We start from the raw sequence: 17,574 nt of genomic DNA on the forward strand, positions 1-17,574 counted from the left end.
TATCAGGTAGAGGTATTGTCTTACTTTCTCGAACATTATTACGCAGGGTGAATTTGTCAGAGGGAAGATTTTCTTAGTGGCAGTTCTGTAATTATACGTTCGTATTTTACTGCTCGTCTTCAACAGTGGAATAAACTGAAAGTCTGTCAGTTTATCTGAAAAGTGTTAGTATGCTTAAACTCCTGGTGAAATAATTTTCCAGCTACTGCATGCTTCATGCTTAAAATATGCACAGTATTTTTAATGTGAAATGCAGTGATGCATTTTGTACATTAACAACTTCATGGCTAAGTATTTTTTTTTATGCAAAGCACAACATGAGCTTCTTATATGGAATAACTTGTTATATTATTAGGCAGATTTAATGGTGATCATTTTGCATGTACCCCTGAGATACCACTACAGAGACAGAAATATTTAAGCAATTTCTTAATCAGTAGACCCTACGTAGGCTGCTTTCCTATGGATCTTCCTCTCAAGGGCAGGAGTGCTTGAGTCTGTGTCTGTTCTGGGACCCTTAGCATACCAACTAGGCAGCAGAGCAGTTTCTTTCTCCCCGCTTCTCTTTTCTACCAGGCTGCTTGCTTACACAGAACTTTTTTGGTACTTGGTGCTTTTAGCACTTTTCAGCTGAATCTGACAGCAATAAAATGAAGTAAAATATTCCAAAGAGAAAAGTGCTGTACTGAGGGATGCATATTAACATAAATCACTTATTAAAAAAGGCTAGGCTAAAAACGCATATCCAGCTACTCTATCGCACCTTGCTTTCATGTTTGTACCTAAGGTCTGCTATCAGTTAAGGCTGTGTATTGGATGTTAAAATACTCCGCGATTTAGGCTTTTAGGTTAGAAATGTTTATACGCTCCTTGCCCACTTGAGATGTCTATGTAAAATTACAATCCAACTCTGAAAATACAGTCTCACATCTAAGCCTGCAGCTGCAAGTAATTAGATTCTGCACAGCTGACAACAAGAGTTGAAAATCAGAAGTCTTTTTCCCTCAAAATATGGAAGAAATACGGGTAGTCATTGAAAACAACTCATTTATCCTGAAGGATGTGCTGATAGACATAAAATGTAAAAACGGTCAGAGTAAGTGGAAGAATTAACTTGGTTTTTTCCATATTATGAGGAGTGTGGCTTCACTGAACCATATTTAAGAGGAAAATGCCCTGTTGAATTATTCTGTTTGATTGATACATTGGTACTGTTTCTCTTTCAGATGAAGTGGACTACAGTAATTTTGGGACCAACACACTATCAAGGAAGAAGAAAGCTCTGGTGACACTCCGCAATGACAACCTCCGCCGGCGTCCCCACATTAACATTAGCATGCCTCATGATTTTAGACCAGTGTCTTCCATTATCGATGTGGACATCCTTCCTGAAACACACAGGAGAGTGAGGCTGTATCGACATGGGTGTGAGAAACCCTTAGGATTTTACATTCGCGATGGCACCAGCGTAAGGGTTACTCCTCATGGACTAGAAAAAGTACCTGGTATCTTCATCTCTCGTATGGTTCCTGGAGGCTTAGCAGAGAGCACAGGCTTGCTTGCTGTGAATGATGAAGTCCTGGAAGTTAATGGCATTGAAGTAGCAGGAAAGACTCTTGACCAAGTCACAGACATGATGATTGCCAACAGCCATAATCTTATTATCACAGTCAAGCCAGCAAACCAGAGGAACAATATTATTCGAAGCAGTAGGATGTCTGGTAGCTCTGGCCAGTCGACAGACAGCACTGCTAGTCACCATAGCTTGCCTACGTCCCATGTGCTGCAGAACTTCCACCCTGATGAAATGGAGAGCGATGAAGAGGCTGACATTGTCATCGAGGGCGGTCTGGAGCCACAGCACATTCCCAAACTGCACAGCCTTACTTCCAGTAGCCTCTCTCGAATCAACGGCAGCAGCCTTAGCCACAGACTTCAAAGGGACCTGGTGCTCAACAACAACTCTGGCCGAGAAAGCAATGGCAACATCCACAAATTACTCAGTTCCTTAAAAACTGATCCCCGACACAGTCTAGTTATCCCCAGAGGAGGTATCGAGGAGGATGGAACAGTCATTACACTTTAGTAGCAATTCCCGTAACTCTCCTTTCAGTCTTAAGTACCAATTGGGACAATTGACTCTTGAAACATGCTATGCACAAAACAGAGAGCTGATATTCTCATAGACCTCATGGGTGCAGAAAATTGTTGCTTTCTAGGAAATGTGGCATCTGGAGTTAGACATAAAACTGTCATGCAGTGCAAAATTTGTCAGGAGAATGACAGAGTGTAAAACCTGGTTTATGTCCCAGCCCTAAAGTGAGAACACAAATTTGTTTTAGTTGGTATAAATCTAAGCAGTCGTATAGGCCGCCAATGGCAGTGCCACATACTTGGGTTTGAATGCATGGGTGGATGTATTTATACATGCATGTATATAAATTAGATTTTAATAGTAACAGACATGTCTATTTGAGGTGGAATCTGGTTTTCTTCTAACACCAGTTAAAAGAGAGTGCTTCTTAATAGCCATCCGATCTTCTAGTGTTACATACAGACCTTCCACTAACTTGTTTACACCATATTTGCAACCTTGTGTCTAATCCAGACAAGCTCTATAAAAGTAGCGGTTTCCTACTCCGGTGGTAACAACGTTAAGGAGATGCTGCAAATAGCTTTTCCAAATGAAACTATATATATTATTATTCTTTTTAAAAAGCTTGAGGAGGCAAGGTTGGAGGATGTTGCTGTTATTGCTGTGCGATCAGCTCCACCCGCTGGTCAGAGGCAGGGCTGCCTGCAGCACAGACGTGCTGCATGGGGCAAGAAAAACGTGACAATAAAGGCTTAAAACTAGGTTCAGCACCATTATCTGTAAATGTATTTTTTTTCGATATTTATTAGATAATACCTCTCTTCCCACTTTCCCTCCCCATCATGTCTGGTTTTTTTAATATCATGGTTCATGTGAATTTTAGGGATGCAAGCGAGAAAGCAACAAAAATGGAAGAGTGTGGTAGGACTGTCCCCTTCACCTCAGAGCTGACGCGGGTCCCTGCTTGTACCTTTGTGGCAACCTAAATCCACAAGGCCTTTCCTTACAAAAGATTGGGTAATTGCTATACAGGGGAGGGGTGCTGACTGACTGTCAAACCTAACTTAGAATAGTTCTGTTATTTTTGGACTCTTCTCGTAATCATAAAGCTTAATATCTACACAGGATTTCTAGAAACTTAAAATATACTGGATGTTCATGATGGCCAGGCATCTTCACTGGATGCTGGCTAGTGGGTAACCAGTGGCTGTTGAGTCGATAACTGTCTGCTTCTGAAAATGCCGTGAACTTATGAAAGTGGTCTAATCTAAAATATTTTGTTATATCTTGATCAGTGTAAGGAACAAAATAGAAATGTTTTACAATGTATTTTTCTACTTTTAGCTTATGTCATTTTCTTTTTGTTTTTAACTTTGTAGTACATTAAAGCTTTTTTATATGGTGGAATAGACATTTCTTAAATATTGTATGGATATGAAAATTCAGAAGTCTTGGTTTGAAAAAAATTACATTCCATTTTGGGATCTGTAATGGCTGGACAAATGATGTGTGGACTAATTCATTGTCGCTCATTTAGAATACCTGTGGAACAACCAGTCTTCTGCTCATTGTTAAATATATTTGGGACATTGAACGTAGTATGTTTCTTTTAGATTTGCTTTAAAAGTTTATTTTAAAATTCTTTCACGTACTATAATTAAACCTCTTCTAGGTATCACAGCGGTTATAGAACTGTACTTATTTTTCACAGCACAGTAAGAAAAGAACATTGATTCTGTTCCTCTTAAAGCTGTGTTTGTACTTTACCAAAGGTTTTCATTTTTTAAAAAAAAAATCTGATTATTGGGGCAGTAAAAAAATGAATACCTGGACGTGCTTCAGTCAATCAGATCATTTTATCAGGAAAATTGTTACACCTTAAATAAGATTACTTTTATATAAAAGTGGATTTTTCTGGCTGAAGTTACTCATTTTACTTTATTTAACTGATGAAAATGTGACTGTCTGCAATAAAATGTGCACTGTCTTACTTCTGTGCTATATCCTTTCCCTTATGCTCAGCACATCTTTCCGTAGAGGCGTCTCCCTTCCCTGTGGAAACAAGATACCTGGTTTTGATGACTCTGCAAATACGTAACCATTTTAGTAATGCTTTTCTCTCTACCAGTACAGACTTTGATTCCTGTGGTTGTTACCGGTACCAAGTTTCTTCCCATAGTGGTTTTTTTTTTTCCTCAGTACTGCCTTTACTAAAGGGTACTGTTATACTGATTCCCATGGGAACCAAGTAGTTTCCTACACTCAAACCTGGATTCTCAGAAGAAGCCCCCGGTGCCTGTGGCTCAGTGCTGCCCTGCCCCGCTCTGCCACTCTCCAAATAAAGCCGGCTTGAATAAAATATCCAGACTCTTTCAGCGTGTCACAAGAAGGAAACAAAAGCTGTATCTCATACCTCAAAAGTATTGTACCCAAGATTTCAGTTAGAAGCTGTGAATAGCTCCAAAGCTGACACATCGATGCTTTGACATTACTTTGCAACATAACTTTTAAGACGTGGAAGCATTTTGTGCTCATTTGCATCAGCTAAAAGGAAAAAAAGCTTCTGGTTTTGCACGCATCATATCAATAACTGAAGTCGTCTTATACTAATTATCTTTTTAAGATGAACTTCACCCTGCAAGGCTAAACCATTTAGGTTTCACACATCGACGCCCCTTCGTGTACGACATTAAATTGTTGGACAGGGCTTTAACGGTGGGTGGCTGAGGTACCAGAGGGACGTTAAGTCCTCTTTAAAGGACAAATCCTCCACAAAGGCGCTGGCAGGAGTAGCCACCTTTCTGTCGTTGCCCCCACCACCCCCCCCCCCGGCAGGACCCAGGCAGGCAGCGGCTCCTGCGGAGCCTGAGGCTGGAGCAGCCCTCACGCGCGGCCGGCACCTCCGCGGCCGGACACCCCGCTTCTCCCCGGGCCGCCGCCGGTGGGGAGTGCGCCTGCGCCGGCCCCGCCCCGCTCACGTGAGGGGCCGTTGGCCGGCCCGAGGCGTGGCAGGGAGGCGCGGCGGTGGCGGCAGCATGGCGGCCGCCGCGGCAGCGGCTGAGAGGGCTGGGGCCGACCCGCCGGCCACCTGCCCCGGCGGCGCGGACAGCGGGAACGTCTCGCAGAGCCATAGCAGCGCGTCCGGCCTCGGGGAACCGGAGGACGAGGACGCCTGGGAGGCGTCGCTCGGCGCCACCGCCGCCGCCTATTCCGCCTACCTGCTGGCCGACCGCAGCCTCTTCAGCGAGCAGGTGAGGGGACGGGGCGGGCGGTGGCCTCCGCGCCGCCCCTGCGGCCCGGCCTGCCGGGCTCCCCGGGGAGAGGGAGCAGCGGCGGGCCCTTCCCCGGCAGCGGCCCGACCCGTCTGGCCGTGGCGGGGAGCGGGAGGGCCGGGGCTGTCACTGGAGGGCGGCCTCAGAGAGCGGGGCGTCTGGGCACGCTGGGCCCGTGAGAGGAGCTGGGGGGGGGCTTGGGCAGGCCGAGACGTAGCGGTGCGGCTGGTCACGGGTGCTTAACGACGGCGGGAGGTGGGAAAGCCGGGGGATTGCTATTAAACTGTTTTTAGTCGGGCCGGTGTCTGTACTCGGAGGTTTTTCTTTAGGAGAGTCTGTTTTCAAGTACCTTGAAAAGATTTCCATTTTGCAGATAGAAAGCTTAGACAAGAGTCTAGAAGATTTGCTGACCAGAGTGGATGAGTTTGTGGGAATGCTGGACATGGTACGTATAACTTGCACGTAGCTGTGGTTTTGAAGTCAGAATGCAGTTTAATATGTATTCTCTCATTTAAAAACATGAGATGGGAAGCAGCCTTTGGTCTAGACAGACAGGTTCTGGTATGAAAACACACTTGACAATTAAATAAGTCATTGATGAAAACTACTGAACTTTCATGTCAGAGCAAATATACCCATGTAGCTGTATAACTGCATAGTTCTATAATTCTGTTTGTATATTTGTCCTTTACGTACGTGGAATCCAGTTTTGGGTGGCATAATGCTAGATACTTGAAAGGACAATATAGTGTGCTGCTTCTCCTTTAACAAAAAACCCATCCTCTCTGGGTTTTGTAATCAAAGTATCTAATCAGAGTTGCCAAACCTCCAAAGCTAGATTTGTCTTTAGGAGACCTTTTCATCAGAAAGGCAGCTTTGTTTTCACTTTTGCATGTGAGGAGACAGGGGCACTGAATTTTCTATAAGCTGACACTGGTGTACAGGCTGTCTTTTTAAAGCATGCACATGTGGTTCTCCTGCACTGCTCTAGGGGAACTTTGCTGTTTTGTTTTGTTTGTTTGTTTGTTTTTTAACCAATAATAAAAAAGTCTTTTTTTTTTTAGTAAAGTTAAGGAAATATACAGGTAGTAAAATTTAAGTAAAAATTTTAGTGTAATATATTTGATTCTTTAGCATGTCTTGAGCATGTCTTAGGAAATGTTGCATCTCTTAATTCTTATGAGGCTGAGGCAGACTATTTTTAATACAGTTATAAAGGTAAATACTTGTCTACACAAAATAAATTTTATTCACAGGCACTTACTAAACTGTACAAAGAAGCTAGCTTATTAGTTTTAATCTAGTATTTTTATACTAATACTAATCTAGTATTTTTAAACTATGAGTTTTAACCTGTTAATTTGAGCACAGCTCTAGTTTCCAGAATAAAATCTACTACTTAACATTTTGGGTTATTCATTGGCTTTTGTATTATTTCTTTGAATCATTTTAGATTCGAAGTGATTCCTCTCAAGTTGTCAATGAAAGTATACCTCAAATTTACACAAAAGCTACGGAAATGAGACAGATATACAGGAAGATTGACAAACTAGAGGTATGTATCTGATATCTTCTAGGTGTATTCTGTTTCTCAATAGGGCGAAGAATCAATGATATACTGTAATTGCGTGTTAAGTTTCTTTTAAAGTTATTGTTTTGGGAGCTATTTGGAAACTAGTTGAGTGAGAAGTCTGTTGATGCCTGGTAAAGCTTCAAAATTCTGATTCAAATCCCTGTTCCCACTTTTAGTAGAAAGGCAGATAGAAGTCTAAATCCTAAGAAATCTAAATTAGTTACTTGAAAATAGGGAAAGGAAGACTGATTGTTTTGTTTGATTTAACCTGGTTTTGCAGCCTTTTAAGTATCTCAAGTAATTTTTCAGCAATAAAATGGATTTGTTGTAGGTGGAAGGGAAATAAAGCATGGTGGTTTTGACTCCTTCTCATTTAAGTAATGGAACTTTCACCACTGTCGTGAAATACATAATCTTCTATTTTTATTTATTAGTGAAAAAGTTGGATTTCTTTGGGTTTTTTCACACTAGGCTTTTGTGAAGATGATTGGAAACAGCGTAGCTGGACTGGAAGAACGGGTCATAAAAGCAGAAACAGACCTTGGAGCTTTTCCAAGCACATTCAAGAAAATCTTGCACACAATCAGCATGCCATCCTTCCTTAATGTAAGTAAGCTTTTGTTAGCACATGACCAGCTTAGTTGCTCTGCTTACCAGAGTGGATGATTGAAATAGTAAGTTTGTTACACATATGTCTGAATTTAACTGTAAAACACTTATATACTGTATTAGGATTTTTGCAAAGTTCTCAGACTTAATAAAAAAAAACCCAGAAGGGCAGAAACGAGCACATAATGCACAAGCCTTTATGTTAAAGCATCCCTGATGTCTGATGGTATATAAAGCAAGTAGGAAGAGCCTGTACGGACAACACTGTTAAAGGATATCACTGCAGAAATGTTACAGAAAAGGACATGAAAGCTACACTGCACAATATTTTTAAAATAAAGGTTCTGCCTGTACTCAGTCCACACAGTTCAGTAATCACATAAGCACCTTGTTAAGCTTTCTAAGGGTGTGTTTTTCTCCATCTTTCCCTGTTACTACAGGTGAACTGTTTCTCCACAAAAGACTTGAAGTGCTCTCTCTAGTATGTTTCAGAGAGATGCCTTACCTAACCTTAAACTGGCACTGTGCCCTAGTTTTAAAATAACCTCCTGGTTTAAATAAAAAAATAAAAAAACAAATCTTCCGTACACCTCATGCTTCTTGGCATCGCCTAGCAATACACCATTTATAAGTACTCCTCTTTGCATCTTGTCAGCTCCCAGATTCTTTTCTTTATCTTTTTCTGTGTTCATCCTGTACTAGTTTAGGTTTTTGTATCATAGTACTGGTGAGAATGCGGAAATTAAGTAGGTTTGCAGAAGGGGAGGGGAAGATGCTTGTGGCTCTTTGAGGTATTTGTGTTCCTACATATTCCAAGCATGTGTGGCAGCAGAGAAAAATAGATGGAAAAAGAATACATATTGTCTTGGTGAGACTTAGTTCAGGAAACCTGTTCTCCACTGCTATTTTCATGCTGTCTTTAAGTTAGTTAACTTCTCATTCCTTCTTTTTCTTTCACCATTCTTTGGTTTTGGTGTTTAAGTTTACAGAGATGTCATTTTTTCTTTAAAAAAAAAACCACACAAAGCTGCTATTCATGGACCAATTACAAAATCAAACAACTGCAGCAGTTGCCTTGAATATTCAACAATATTTTCCATTTCATTGCTAAAAACAGTTGTCAACCATGGAATTATAATCTTCATTTGAAAATTTTGGAAGTTCTAAGAAAGTGCTTTTATAGTGCTGCATGGAAACGCTTTTATCAGCTTAGCACTTTTACCATAATTAATAAGGTGGGAAGTCTTTGAAAGTGTCAGCAAGCTGAACCTGGCATGTCCAGTGGTTTCTTGGTTTGAGTATGGATAGCAATAAAATCAGCCCTCAGAAATTACTGGTATTAATTGATTAACTAAAAGGCAGGTCACTGTTCCACAGTGGTACTGTGTATTGCATGGTAAAAGATCTATTTTCACTAGTAAACACAAGCATGTCTGAATGAAAATCCCTATAGAGATTTCTCCTCATGTCGAACATTTAACTGGCTTACTCAATGTATCAGTCCTTTGGAAAAGAAGGCTGTACTGATGTCATGATTTTCACTGTAGCTATAGCTCATGTTTTTCTGCTACAGTTTTAATTCAGTTGAGTCCCCTCACTGTCTTCCCATTTAAACGTATCTGTTTCTTTACACAAAGGATATATTTTGTATTTCTCAAGCTGTGTATTCAAAATCTTCCTTTCAGATTTTGCCTCGAGTTCTTCCCTTGTGAATACCAGGCAGTGTGAAGTACAGTACTGTTAAGACTTACAATATCACTAAGGATGTAGACTCTCTCAAAAGTTAAAAATGTCTCCTAAGCAGCTGCAAAGATAACTACTCATAAATGTGTACTTAGGCAACTGTGAGTACTGTGCCTGCCTATGAATTCCCTTACTGGATTAAAATTATGCCCTTCTTTCACATTTGCAAATATAGTGCCTCTTAAATCAGTGTCATGAGTTGCAGAATACCCATGACCTTAGTTTCCCATGCTTGCAAGGTGTTTTCTTATTTGGCAATACAGGATAGGAAATAATTTTTAAAAACAGAACTTTGATTTCAAAGATTACTTTTACATTTGTCAAAATTTCAGATACAGAGAACATTGATAATGTCCATTATTTATAGATCCGATGTTTGTTTATATTTTTTTATTTCATTACAACTTGAATGGCAAACCAAGCTTATTTCAGAGAGATTAATGGTATCATAAAGTTAAAGACAAATACAATTTAAATGTCATAAATCAGTGATTCTGTATATAACAGGAGATTTCATATAGAGGGTACAAATACACAGCTCAACTGAATATTAGAAATTCCACTTAGCTGTTTGGTAGCTATGCTTAATTATATCCTCATTTTGGTACAGTAAAATCATTCCAAACTGGAGGTATACTAATGATGTTTGGTATACTTTTAATTTTATTATTGGTGAAGACTAATTTCCTCATTGCAGACAGGCAAAAAAGTACCTGAAGAACTCTGCAGACAAGCTGACTGAGAGCTCTGCAAAGTAGTTCATCAAAATCACTTCCTGCGTCAAAAAGAATTTTTCATGAATGAAGTGTTGATTTCAAGCCTTCTATTTAAGACCGTGTATTGAAAACATACACTGGGTGTGTGTTGCTGTGCAGCATTACTTGCATGCAGGAAGGCTGACATGATAGGCAGTAGTGGTCCTTGCTGTTGTCTCTTTAAGTGAGTATAGCAAATTGCATTGGAGTATAGCATATAGCATTGGTATAGCAAAACAACGTACAGTTAATATTTAAACGAAATGTGTTCGCTTTTCCTGAAAAACAGTCTAACAGCCTTTCCCAGTCCACTACCATATTATTTTTAACGGTATGTCATAGTACGTATATTCTAGCGTGTACTTGATGAAGAAGCTCAGCAGGAGGAGCAACCTTCTTGAAAGAAACATTTGCTAGGTGTGCTTCCATATGAAGACTTTTTTAACTAAGTAAATGAGAAGACCGGCTAGGGTTAACTCAAAGGAAGCGGCTGAGGAGAACTCAAAAGCTGGAGCAGGAAAGGTAAAGGTATATGGCTTTGGAAGGATGAAGGTTACAATGACTATACCATCAGCTGGAAAAAATTACCCATTTGGCTCCTGCAGAGCTGGCATAGCTTACACTTTCAGGTCTGTTCAGGTGATAGAATGCCAAAAGTCAAAGGCTGCTTTTCTTCACTAAGAACATGCCAGACCCATCTGAGCCGCGATTAAAAATTTGCCTGACTAAGGAGATACGCCTTTGAAACTCTTCTTGTTTTGCATTTTAGCTCTGTAGGCTTTGTTTTAAAACTTGCTTTTTTGAGAAGGCGAAAAATAAACTTATCTAATTTGCAGAAATCGTCTTCCTCACGACAACAACAGACCCTCTATGAACCTCCAGTCCTCTTCAAGACTGAAGACTATTTTCCATGTCTTAACGAAGCACCTTATTGATGATTTTTACTTTGGGATTGATATGAATCAGCCAGAATAAAGACAGCCAAGCGAACAAAAGAAATGCTAACCTCAAAATAGCTGCATTTCTGAGCATTATTGATGGCATATTGCCATTCTGATTGTCTTCCTTCAGGCAGTATTTTCAGGTAATCTTTGTTTGTGTACGTTATTTCAAAAGTCTTCCTTAAACACAGTATAAATTTTCAGATTATATTGGTGAAGAAACTTAAGAATACATCTGCTTTTTTTTTTTTTTTTGAATTGGGAAATAATAGGAAACATACTTTGTACATAAATCTTTTAACACAAATATCTGTGCTGCTGCAAGTGTAAATAGCTATACGACAAGGATGTCTTTTTTTTTTTTTTCTTTTTTTCACTAATGTACTGATTGAATGGAAAGAAAAACTGTATAAAATCATCTACTCCAAGTTTTGGAACCTGGTCCCTGCAGTTTGTACAGAGAAATGCACCACATTGGGACATACAAGTTGCAAGGGGAGGACTCGGAAGATCAGCGAGGAGTCAAGGACATGGCTCGATGCTTTGTGAACTGGGACTAGATCATGTGCAAATATCCTGCTGCCACTGATGATCATGAGGTCACGGTGACCTGAGCTTCTAATTATTGCAGCGTTGTGTTTTTTGATGTGTAACCAGGTGGGCACGATATATATATGTATTTTTATATATATATATCCTGTCAAAAAGTATTGAAGTTGAGGCAGGGATGTCCCTGGACGGAGCCTCAATCGGGTGCCTGACCAGGCTGTCTGCTTTTCCCTCATAACCCTCCATGTGGTTACTGGGGCTCCCCGCACTGATTGCAGTGAGAGTATATTATCAATAAACTAACAGCTGTCTAACCCCTGTTGTGGTCTTCCGTTTCACCTGACAGTATCAAACTGCACCATTGTTTCAGAGAACCTTTTTTGCACACAGCCTTCTATAATATCTAGCAGGTGTTAATCATAAATTGTTGTATTCCTCTAAACAATTTTACCACTGCTGTTTTACTGCCTATACAACTCACTACAAATATCCAAAATTCAAATTTCAGAGGAATAAGGAATGCGTTAGGAAAGCAACATCGTGTCTGCTGTTTTGTGTTGCAAGCACAGAAAAAGGTATGCAGTTGTAGAGCAAGGATTATATATTAATGGACAAAGCTTTGACTACTATATCGTCTTGTCTCCCAACAACAGCCGGGACCGGGTTCTCAACAGTATCTGAAGCAACGTTTAGTAAAAATTAAAACAAAGATTGTGAAGTCAAAATTAGTAGGCTCCAAAAGCAGTTCTAATGTAAAACTTACCTGAATTTTAACATAAAAAGTCTAGAAAGATAATTACATGCAAACATACAGAAAGGAACAGACATTTAACTTTGAAGAAGGGCTTCCCCTTGCCCCCCCCATACTCCTTGCTTTCAGAAATATCTACATATTTTACTATTTAGGTGTATTTTTTTAGATGTTTTGCTGCAGTAACAGTTGTATTTCCAAAAGGTGTGTTACCTTTCAGTTTATGCATAAATAATCCCTGAAGATTTATCACTCCTCAGTGAAATCCAATGCAATTGCATGCCTATAGTTTAGTGTAAGGCTGCAGCCAAATACTCTGAAACGCACTGACGTTGCAAAAAAGAAATTAAACTAACTTTAGAATACCTTTCTAACTAAACAATCAACTGCTTAAATAACAACTTTGCCCTCTGCTGGATGTGACAAAAGTGCAGTTGTTTTTAAACTGATGTTATAATTTAAAATAGGACAATAATAAAGATCTCAGCAAGCTTATGCAGCTGACTTGTTCATATTAGTAAGAGAAAAAAAAATCATGTATTCTGAAGTGGGCAGTTAGGTTAAACAGCCGTATGGAAAATGTAAGATACCTTCAAAGCACACCACAAACAAAACCCATGTAACTCCTATAACTAGTATAGCTCTGTGTTGTAAATGCTCCAAAATATTTTTATTACTGAAAATAATGGACAGTACATGGAAGATTTATTAAGGAAATGCTATAAAAGTACAGACAATAAATAAATTGTGGCTTTTAAAATACATGATACAGAATAACAAGGTGACAGTTCATATGTGAACGGTAGTCTAGAAAAGTTATAAAACTAAGGCATTCTCATAATACTGACAAGATCCACACGTGCAGTCTGCTGTTGAATTTGAATGACCTTGGCTGTCTCCTTGTTCATGGTCAGTCTCACCAAGCACGAATGGCATTAAAAAAATCCCAAGTGTTCACACTCAGTAAAGAAAGACTCATAGAATATTCCTTTATTCTCTCTGCCGTTGTTACCTTGTATTAGTGTAAAACCAGTAATAACTATATTATGAATTAGGCTCAATATTTACTACTTTTGCCAGCTGCAAATAAAATCTAAATCTCGAAATCCATGGATAGCGATATTCGTATGCCCAGAAAGCTGTACTTGTATCTTTCTCTGTACAATGTTTATCTTTCTCCTCTTGCTTGGGTTCTGAGGTATGAAACTGGTAACAATAGTGCAATTTACTTGTTTTTAACATGAAGAACTCTTCAGATAGATAGAACTGATGTAAAGCAAGACGTTATGTTTAATGAGCTGCGCTGCTAAGGGTTGGTTATTGAGTGTATGAAACAAGCTCATGTTTAATACCAACAAAAGAGTCTACATGCAAATCTTTTCTTCTGTGATGTGAAGCAAAAATTTTAAAGTTATGTTAGCGGAGATAATACTAGAAGTTTTTATATTCTTAGGTACCTTTTAGGCAAGCGTCTAATTGAAACTAATGCTGCAGCTTACTAAAAGACAGCTGTTTACTGTAAGATGTAAAAAGATAGATACCTATAACAAAAGCTCCATTCGCAAGATACGCAGGATGGACTGAGTAACATTCAGAGGTCCACATTTTTCATAGCTCCTGGACAAAAATAAATGTGATCTGTCTTACCTAAATATTTAGGTAATATGATAAACTATGCCTGAAGTAGGCATGAAAAGATTGATATTTGTATGTAATTATTTTTGGACCTACACATTTTCTTCTACTCAAGCAATGCTACTGCAGGTGCTATAAAACCTAAAGAAATTACAGAAGGATATAGCAAGCTTAATTTGGATTCTGTCCTGCACAGGAACTGTTTCCAAATACTAAGATCTTGACCTGTAGAGAGTGATCCTGAGTGAAACATCTTCCAGAACGAGAAAGAAGAGCAAGACAACTTGTATCTACAGCTATGAAGATAACTTTACATTTGAAAATGGTAAATATTTTAAGGTTCTCTTACCAAAAAAAACCCCAAACATCTCAAGTGATGACACTTTCACGCTCCCTCAGTTTTTTGTAGGAAAAAATTCTAGTCATGGACCAGCTACCGAGAAGATACCATATGCCCAGACAGAAACTCTGCCTTGAAAAGCCAAAATCCCTGTCACATTTAGCTATGGTCAAAGAGGATACTCTTTTTCCGTAACGGGGGTTAGTAATCTGTCTAGCCACTGCAGCTAAATCCATCAGGAATGAGGAATCTTCAGCCGTGGGGATTGAGAGCCTCGTAGGAGCTAGGTTACGGTGGCAGGCTGTGCTGCAGCAGCCGAGTAGAGGCTTTGTCCGCTGCTGCTTTTGTAGATTCTACTTTAAGCCGATGGGTGGTAGTACAGCCTAAAGGTGGTAGTACAGGCTCCAGCTCCAGCTGATCTCGGAGATTTAGGGAATTCTCTTTGCCTTCTTGCCTGACGTTACCTACGCACAAACTTTTAACGCTGGTCATTTTTAGGATTTTGCAAAACAGTATCAGTAGTATTCAAATTACGCATGATGATCCATGTCTTAGAAGTGCTAATTAAGAGGCAAAGAAGAAAAAAGGGAAATGGAAGGTACTGCTCATGGGCAGTGCTGAACAACACTGGTGAGACTGAATGCAGTCACTTGTAGATAACCTAGTTTGAAAAATAAAAATTGAAATAATGCCTTTGGAATTATACCAGACAAAACAAAAAGATAGGAAAAACAAAGTATCCTGTATAAAATCCACATGGAAGACTCAAAACACAATTTAATTTTTGTCAGCTTCAATATTGGCTGTACATTATTTGATGGAGTATTATTTTAAGTAATAGAAAAAAGTCATTAAAATTATATAAATAGTTATAAAATATGATGTTTTCAGTCAAACGTGCTATCTATACAGGACCTTGAGTCTTGAAAAAAGCATATTGAAAATACAGGTACATACATGAGCTGACAGAGCCAAGAAAATGAACTGAATGTTAGCAAGGATTCCTTTAGAGGGTTCTGAGTGAAAAGACAATGGGACAGAATTTGGCGGGGGGGAAGCACTTGCTGAGTATCAATGAAGAAAAGAAAGATAACACTCCAATTTGATTTATCATCTCCCAATGTTCAGAAATTGTAAGTTTCTTGAGAATAGGTTGATGCCTATGTTATTTAAAAATAAATTAATTGCCATCTGTTTCTTACGGGTGACACTGTCAGGATTTTCTTTACAAGCAAGTGGTCTAGAAGGCAACCTTTAAAAAAAAGAAAAAGCAATAGCTGGAATTCCCACAATCCTACAACTTTAAAACTGAGAGCTGGCACTAAGTAGGACAGGAGCATCTGAAAAGTTTCTCTGAAGGTGAGTCAATCTAAAAGGTTTGCAGAGAACTGCAGACTGGCGGAAAAGTTGGTTCAGATTGATTCATACCAAAAAAAAAAGAAAAGAAAAAAAAAAAAAGGAATGGTAGGAGCCTCGTGCAGGAATGGGAGAGGCAGAAAGCAGCATAGCCAGGAGATAAGCCAGGACAAATGCTACGGCGTAAAATTGCGGTGGCAGAGCTTTGAGCAGCACGAACAGATGAAGGCAAGATCCCTGAACCGGGAGGTATGAATGAAGATCCACAACAGACCTGACACGCATGTGCAATTTTGTTACTTGTTCACAGTTTCTTTTTTTTGCCTCAGGGTACACTACTTCCAAGTACACAGTTTTAAGGGGGGCTTTTAACAGGACTAGAAGAACTGTGAAAGGACAGTCTGGACCAGGAACTGTGAAAGGACAGTCTGGACCAGGCTGCCCTTACTGTTTCTTTTATGAAAGCAGTAGGACTTGCAGGTAGAGTTTGCCAGACCATTAGACTGCTCTGCCTGCCAAGCCAAACAGTCCAGCCCCAGCATTGACGTCCAGACACAGGGGTGAGGGGTGACACCCCTCTACTCCCTGGAGTCCCCCTGAGAAGGCAAGCAAAGCTGAGTGACAGAGGGACATGTTCCTCCTGGTGGTGTCACCAGTGAGATGTGCAGCCAGGGAAGTGCCCTAGCGGAGTACTGGACTCCTTTTTCCGCAAGTTGTCCTATGGAATTAGCATCTGTTTTCCTCACGCTTCTTTGATTAGCCCTTTCCTCCACAAGGAGGGCTTTGCAATTTGTTTGGAAGTGTGGAAGGAAAGAAGAACAAAAAATTAGGTGTTGGGAAGAACCTTCTTGTTGTCATTGCAGAGATGCCTGTGGGCGGTGCGTCCTGCTCAGATGCCTACTTCCAGTAACGTTTTATCAACTTCAGTACAATGATTCAACTGCTAGTGATAAGCGGTGCCCTTGTTCTTGGTGTCAGCGGTTGCTGGGAATTTTTTTGGAAGCACGCTTGTTTTATCTAAAATCCAGTGTATTGGAAGACTGTTAAGGGAAAAATATTTATTGAGGGGAAAAGTACTAAAAATATAATTGAACAAAAATCGTATTTTCTTTCTGGATTTATTAGCTTGACTTTTCCTTGATTTAATTGTGTTTCTGTAGTCAAAGGAAGGAAAACACAACACAGTAATGCCAGAGAAATCTTGCCTAAGGAAAATCAACTCTAATGTTGTTAGCTGACAAGGTAGATGAGCAGTGTCATTGCAAACTCATTGCATGTACCAGTGAGGTAAGTCAAGACTCTGCCAAGAGTGTTGGATGAAATTATGAGGACACAGAATCAACAATAGAAGGAGATCAGCAAAAGCAGGCTAGATGACATTCCAGTGCCCATCTGAGTTCGCATTCTGGCACTCATTAGTTTGCACCATGGAACTGTCTCTGGGTGTGAAATGGATTCTTTTTGGATCGAATATAGCCAGAGACTTGCTCTAGGAGTTTATCTGACATGCTACAGTTGCTGTTGGGTATTCATTCCATGCTGCTGGCCTTGAGCTAGTCTTAAGTCAAGATGAAACTCAATGAAACATTTAGCTTGGACATCAGGTTTCTCCTTACAGATCTGACCCTGCTGTGATGAACTACTTGCTAAGACAGGCATAGCCCCAGGGTGGTAAACGGCACTCTTCAGGAGTATGAAGATTGAACCAAAGCTGTGTGAGGAACACAGATGTAATGCTGCTGGAGTTTATATCTGAGGACCTGAATGGCTCACTAATATGGAAATGAAATTCATGCCGGGGAATTGTGAAGAGAAGAGCCTGATGTAAAGGTCAGGTAGGAAAGCTGCTAGAGAGGAGATGATGGAGGAGTGACATGGAGGAGCAGACATAGACCTTCTAACTGAACTCAGACATAATAAGGAAACGTACAGGAGATGTAAGCAAGGGCAGGTGA

General features: G+C 39.9%; 3 protein-coding genes across 7 annotated transcripts in view; all 3 read left to right on the top strand.

Moving 5' to 3' along the window:
• The window catches only part of PARD6G (par-6 family cell polarity regulator gamma), a 69,034-nt gene extending 64,949 nt beyond the window's left edge, over positions 1-4,085 (top strand). The window contains exon 3 of the mRNA XM_054192618.1: positions 1,227-4,085. Coding sequence (XP_054048593.1) covers positions 1,227-2,086 — 860 coding nt within the window. The 3' untranslated portion in view covers positions 2,087-4,085. The remainder of the gene's footprint in view (positions 1-1,226) is intronic.
• Positions 4,086-5,093: 1,008 nt separating this feature from the next.
• BLOC1S4 (biogenesis of lysosomal organelles complex 1 subunit 4) lies at positions 5,094-11,851 on the top strand. 5 transcript variants are annotated; one of them, XR_008464808.1, is made up of 7 exons: positions 5,094-5,346; positions 5,741-5,812; positions 6,821-6,922; positions 7,412-7,546; positions 9,235-9,393; positions 9,990-10,231; positions 10,884-10,968. XR_008464808.1 is itself a non-coding variant. In XM_054191066.1 (5 exons), exons 1-5 carry the CDS (start codon positions 5,131-5,133, stop codon positions 10,980-10,982), a joined length of 624 nt encoding a protein of 207 aa, XP_054047041.1. In that variant the 5' UTR covers positions 5,094-5,130; the 3' UTR covers positions 10,983-11,851. The 5 variants fall into 5 exon arrangements, 3 of the variants coding, with proteins under 3 accessions (XP_054047041.1, XP_054047043.1, XP_054047042.1); XR_008464807.1 differs by lacking the exon at positions 9,235-9,393; XM_054191066.1 differs by lacking the exons at positions 9,235-9,393; positions 9,990-10,231 and having other exon boundaries at positions 10,884-11,851.
• The window catches only part of GLIPR2 (GLI pathogenesis related 2), a 39,918-nt gene continuing 33,921 nt past the window's right edge, over positions 11,578-17,574 (top strand). The window contains exons 1-2 of the mRNA XM_054191069.1: positions 11,578-11,645; positions 14,120-14,248. Of these exons, the coding sequence (XP_054047044.1) occupies positions 14,222-14,248 (27 nt within the window). The 5' untranslated portion in view covers positions 11,578-11,645; positions 14,120-14,221. The remainder of the gene's footprint in view (positions 11,646-14,119; positions 14,249-17,574) is intronic.

The sequence above is a fragment of the Rissa tridactyla genome, chromosome 2 (genome assembly GCF_028500815.1).
Source record: "Rissa tridactyla isolate bRisTri1 chromosome 2, bRisTri1.patW.cur.20221130, whole genome shotgun sequence".
Lineage (NCBI taxonomy): Eukaryota > Metazoa > Chordata > Aves > Charadriiformes > Laridae > Rissa > Rissa tridactyla.

Coding starts and splice junctions, on each gene's coding strand:
- BLOC1S4 (XM_054191066.1), top strand. CDS start 5,131: ATGGCGGCCGCCGCGGCAGCGGCTGAGAGGGCTGGGGCCGACCCGCCG. Junction 6,923..7,411: donor GGAAGATTGACAAACTAGAG/GTATGTATCTGA, acceptor TTTTCACACTAG/GCTTTTGTGAAGATGATTGG. Junction 7,547..10,883: donor GCATGCCATCCTTCCTTAAT/GTAAGTAAGCTT, acceptor TCTAATTTGCAG/AAATCGTCTTCCTCACGACA.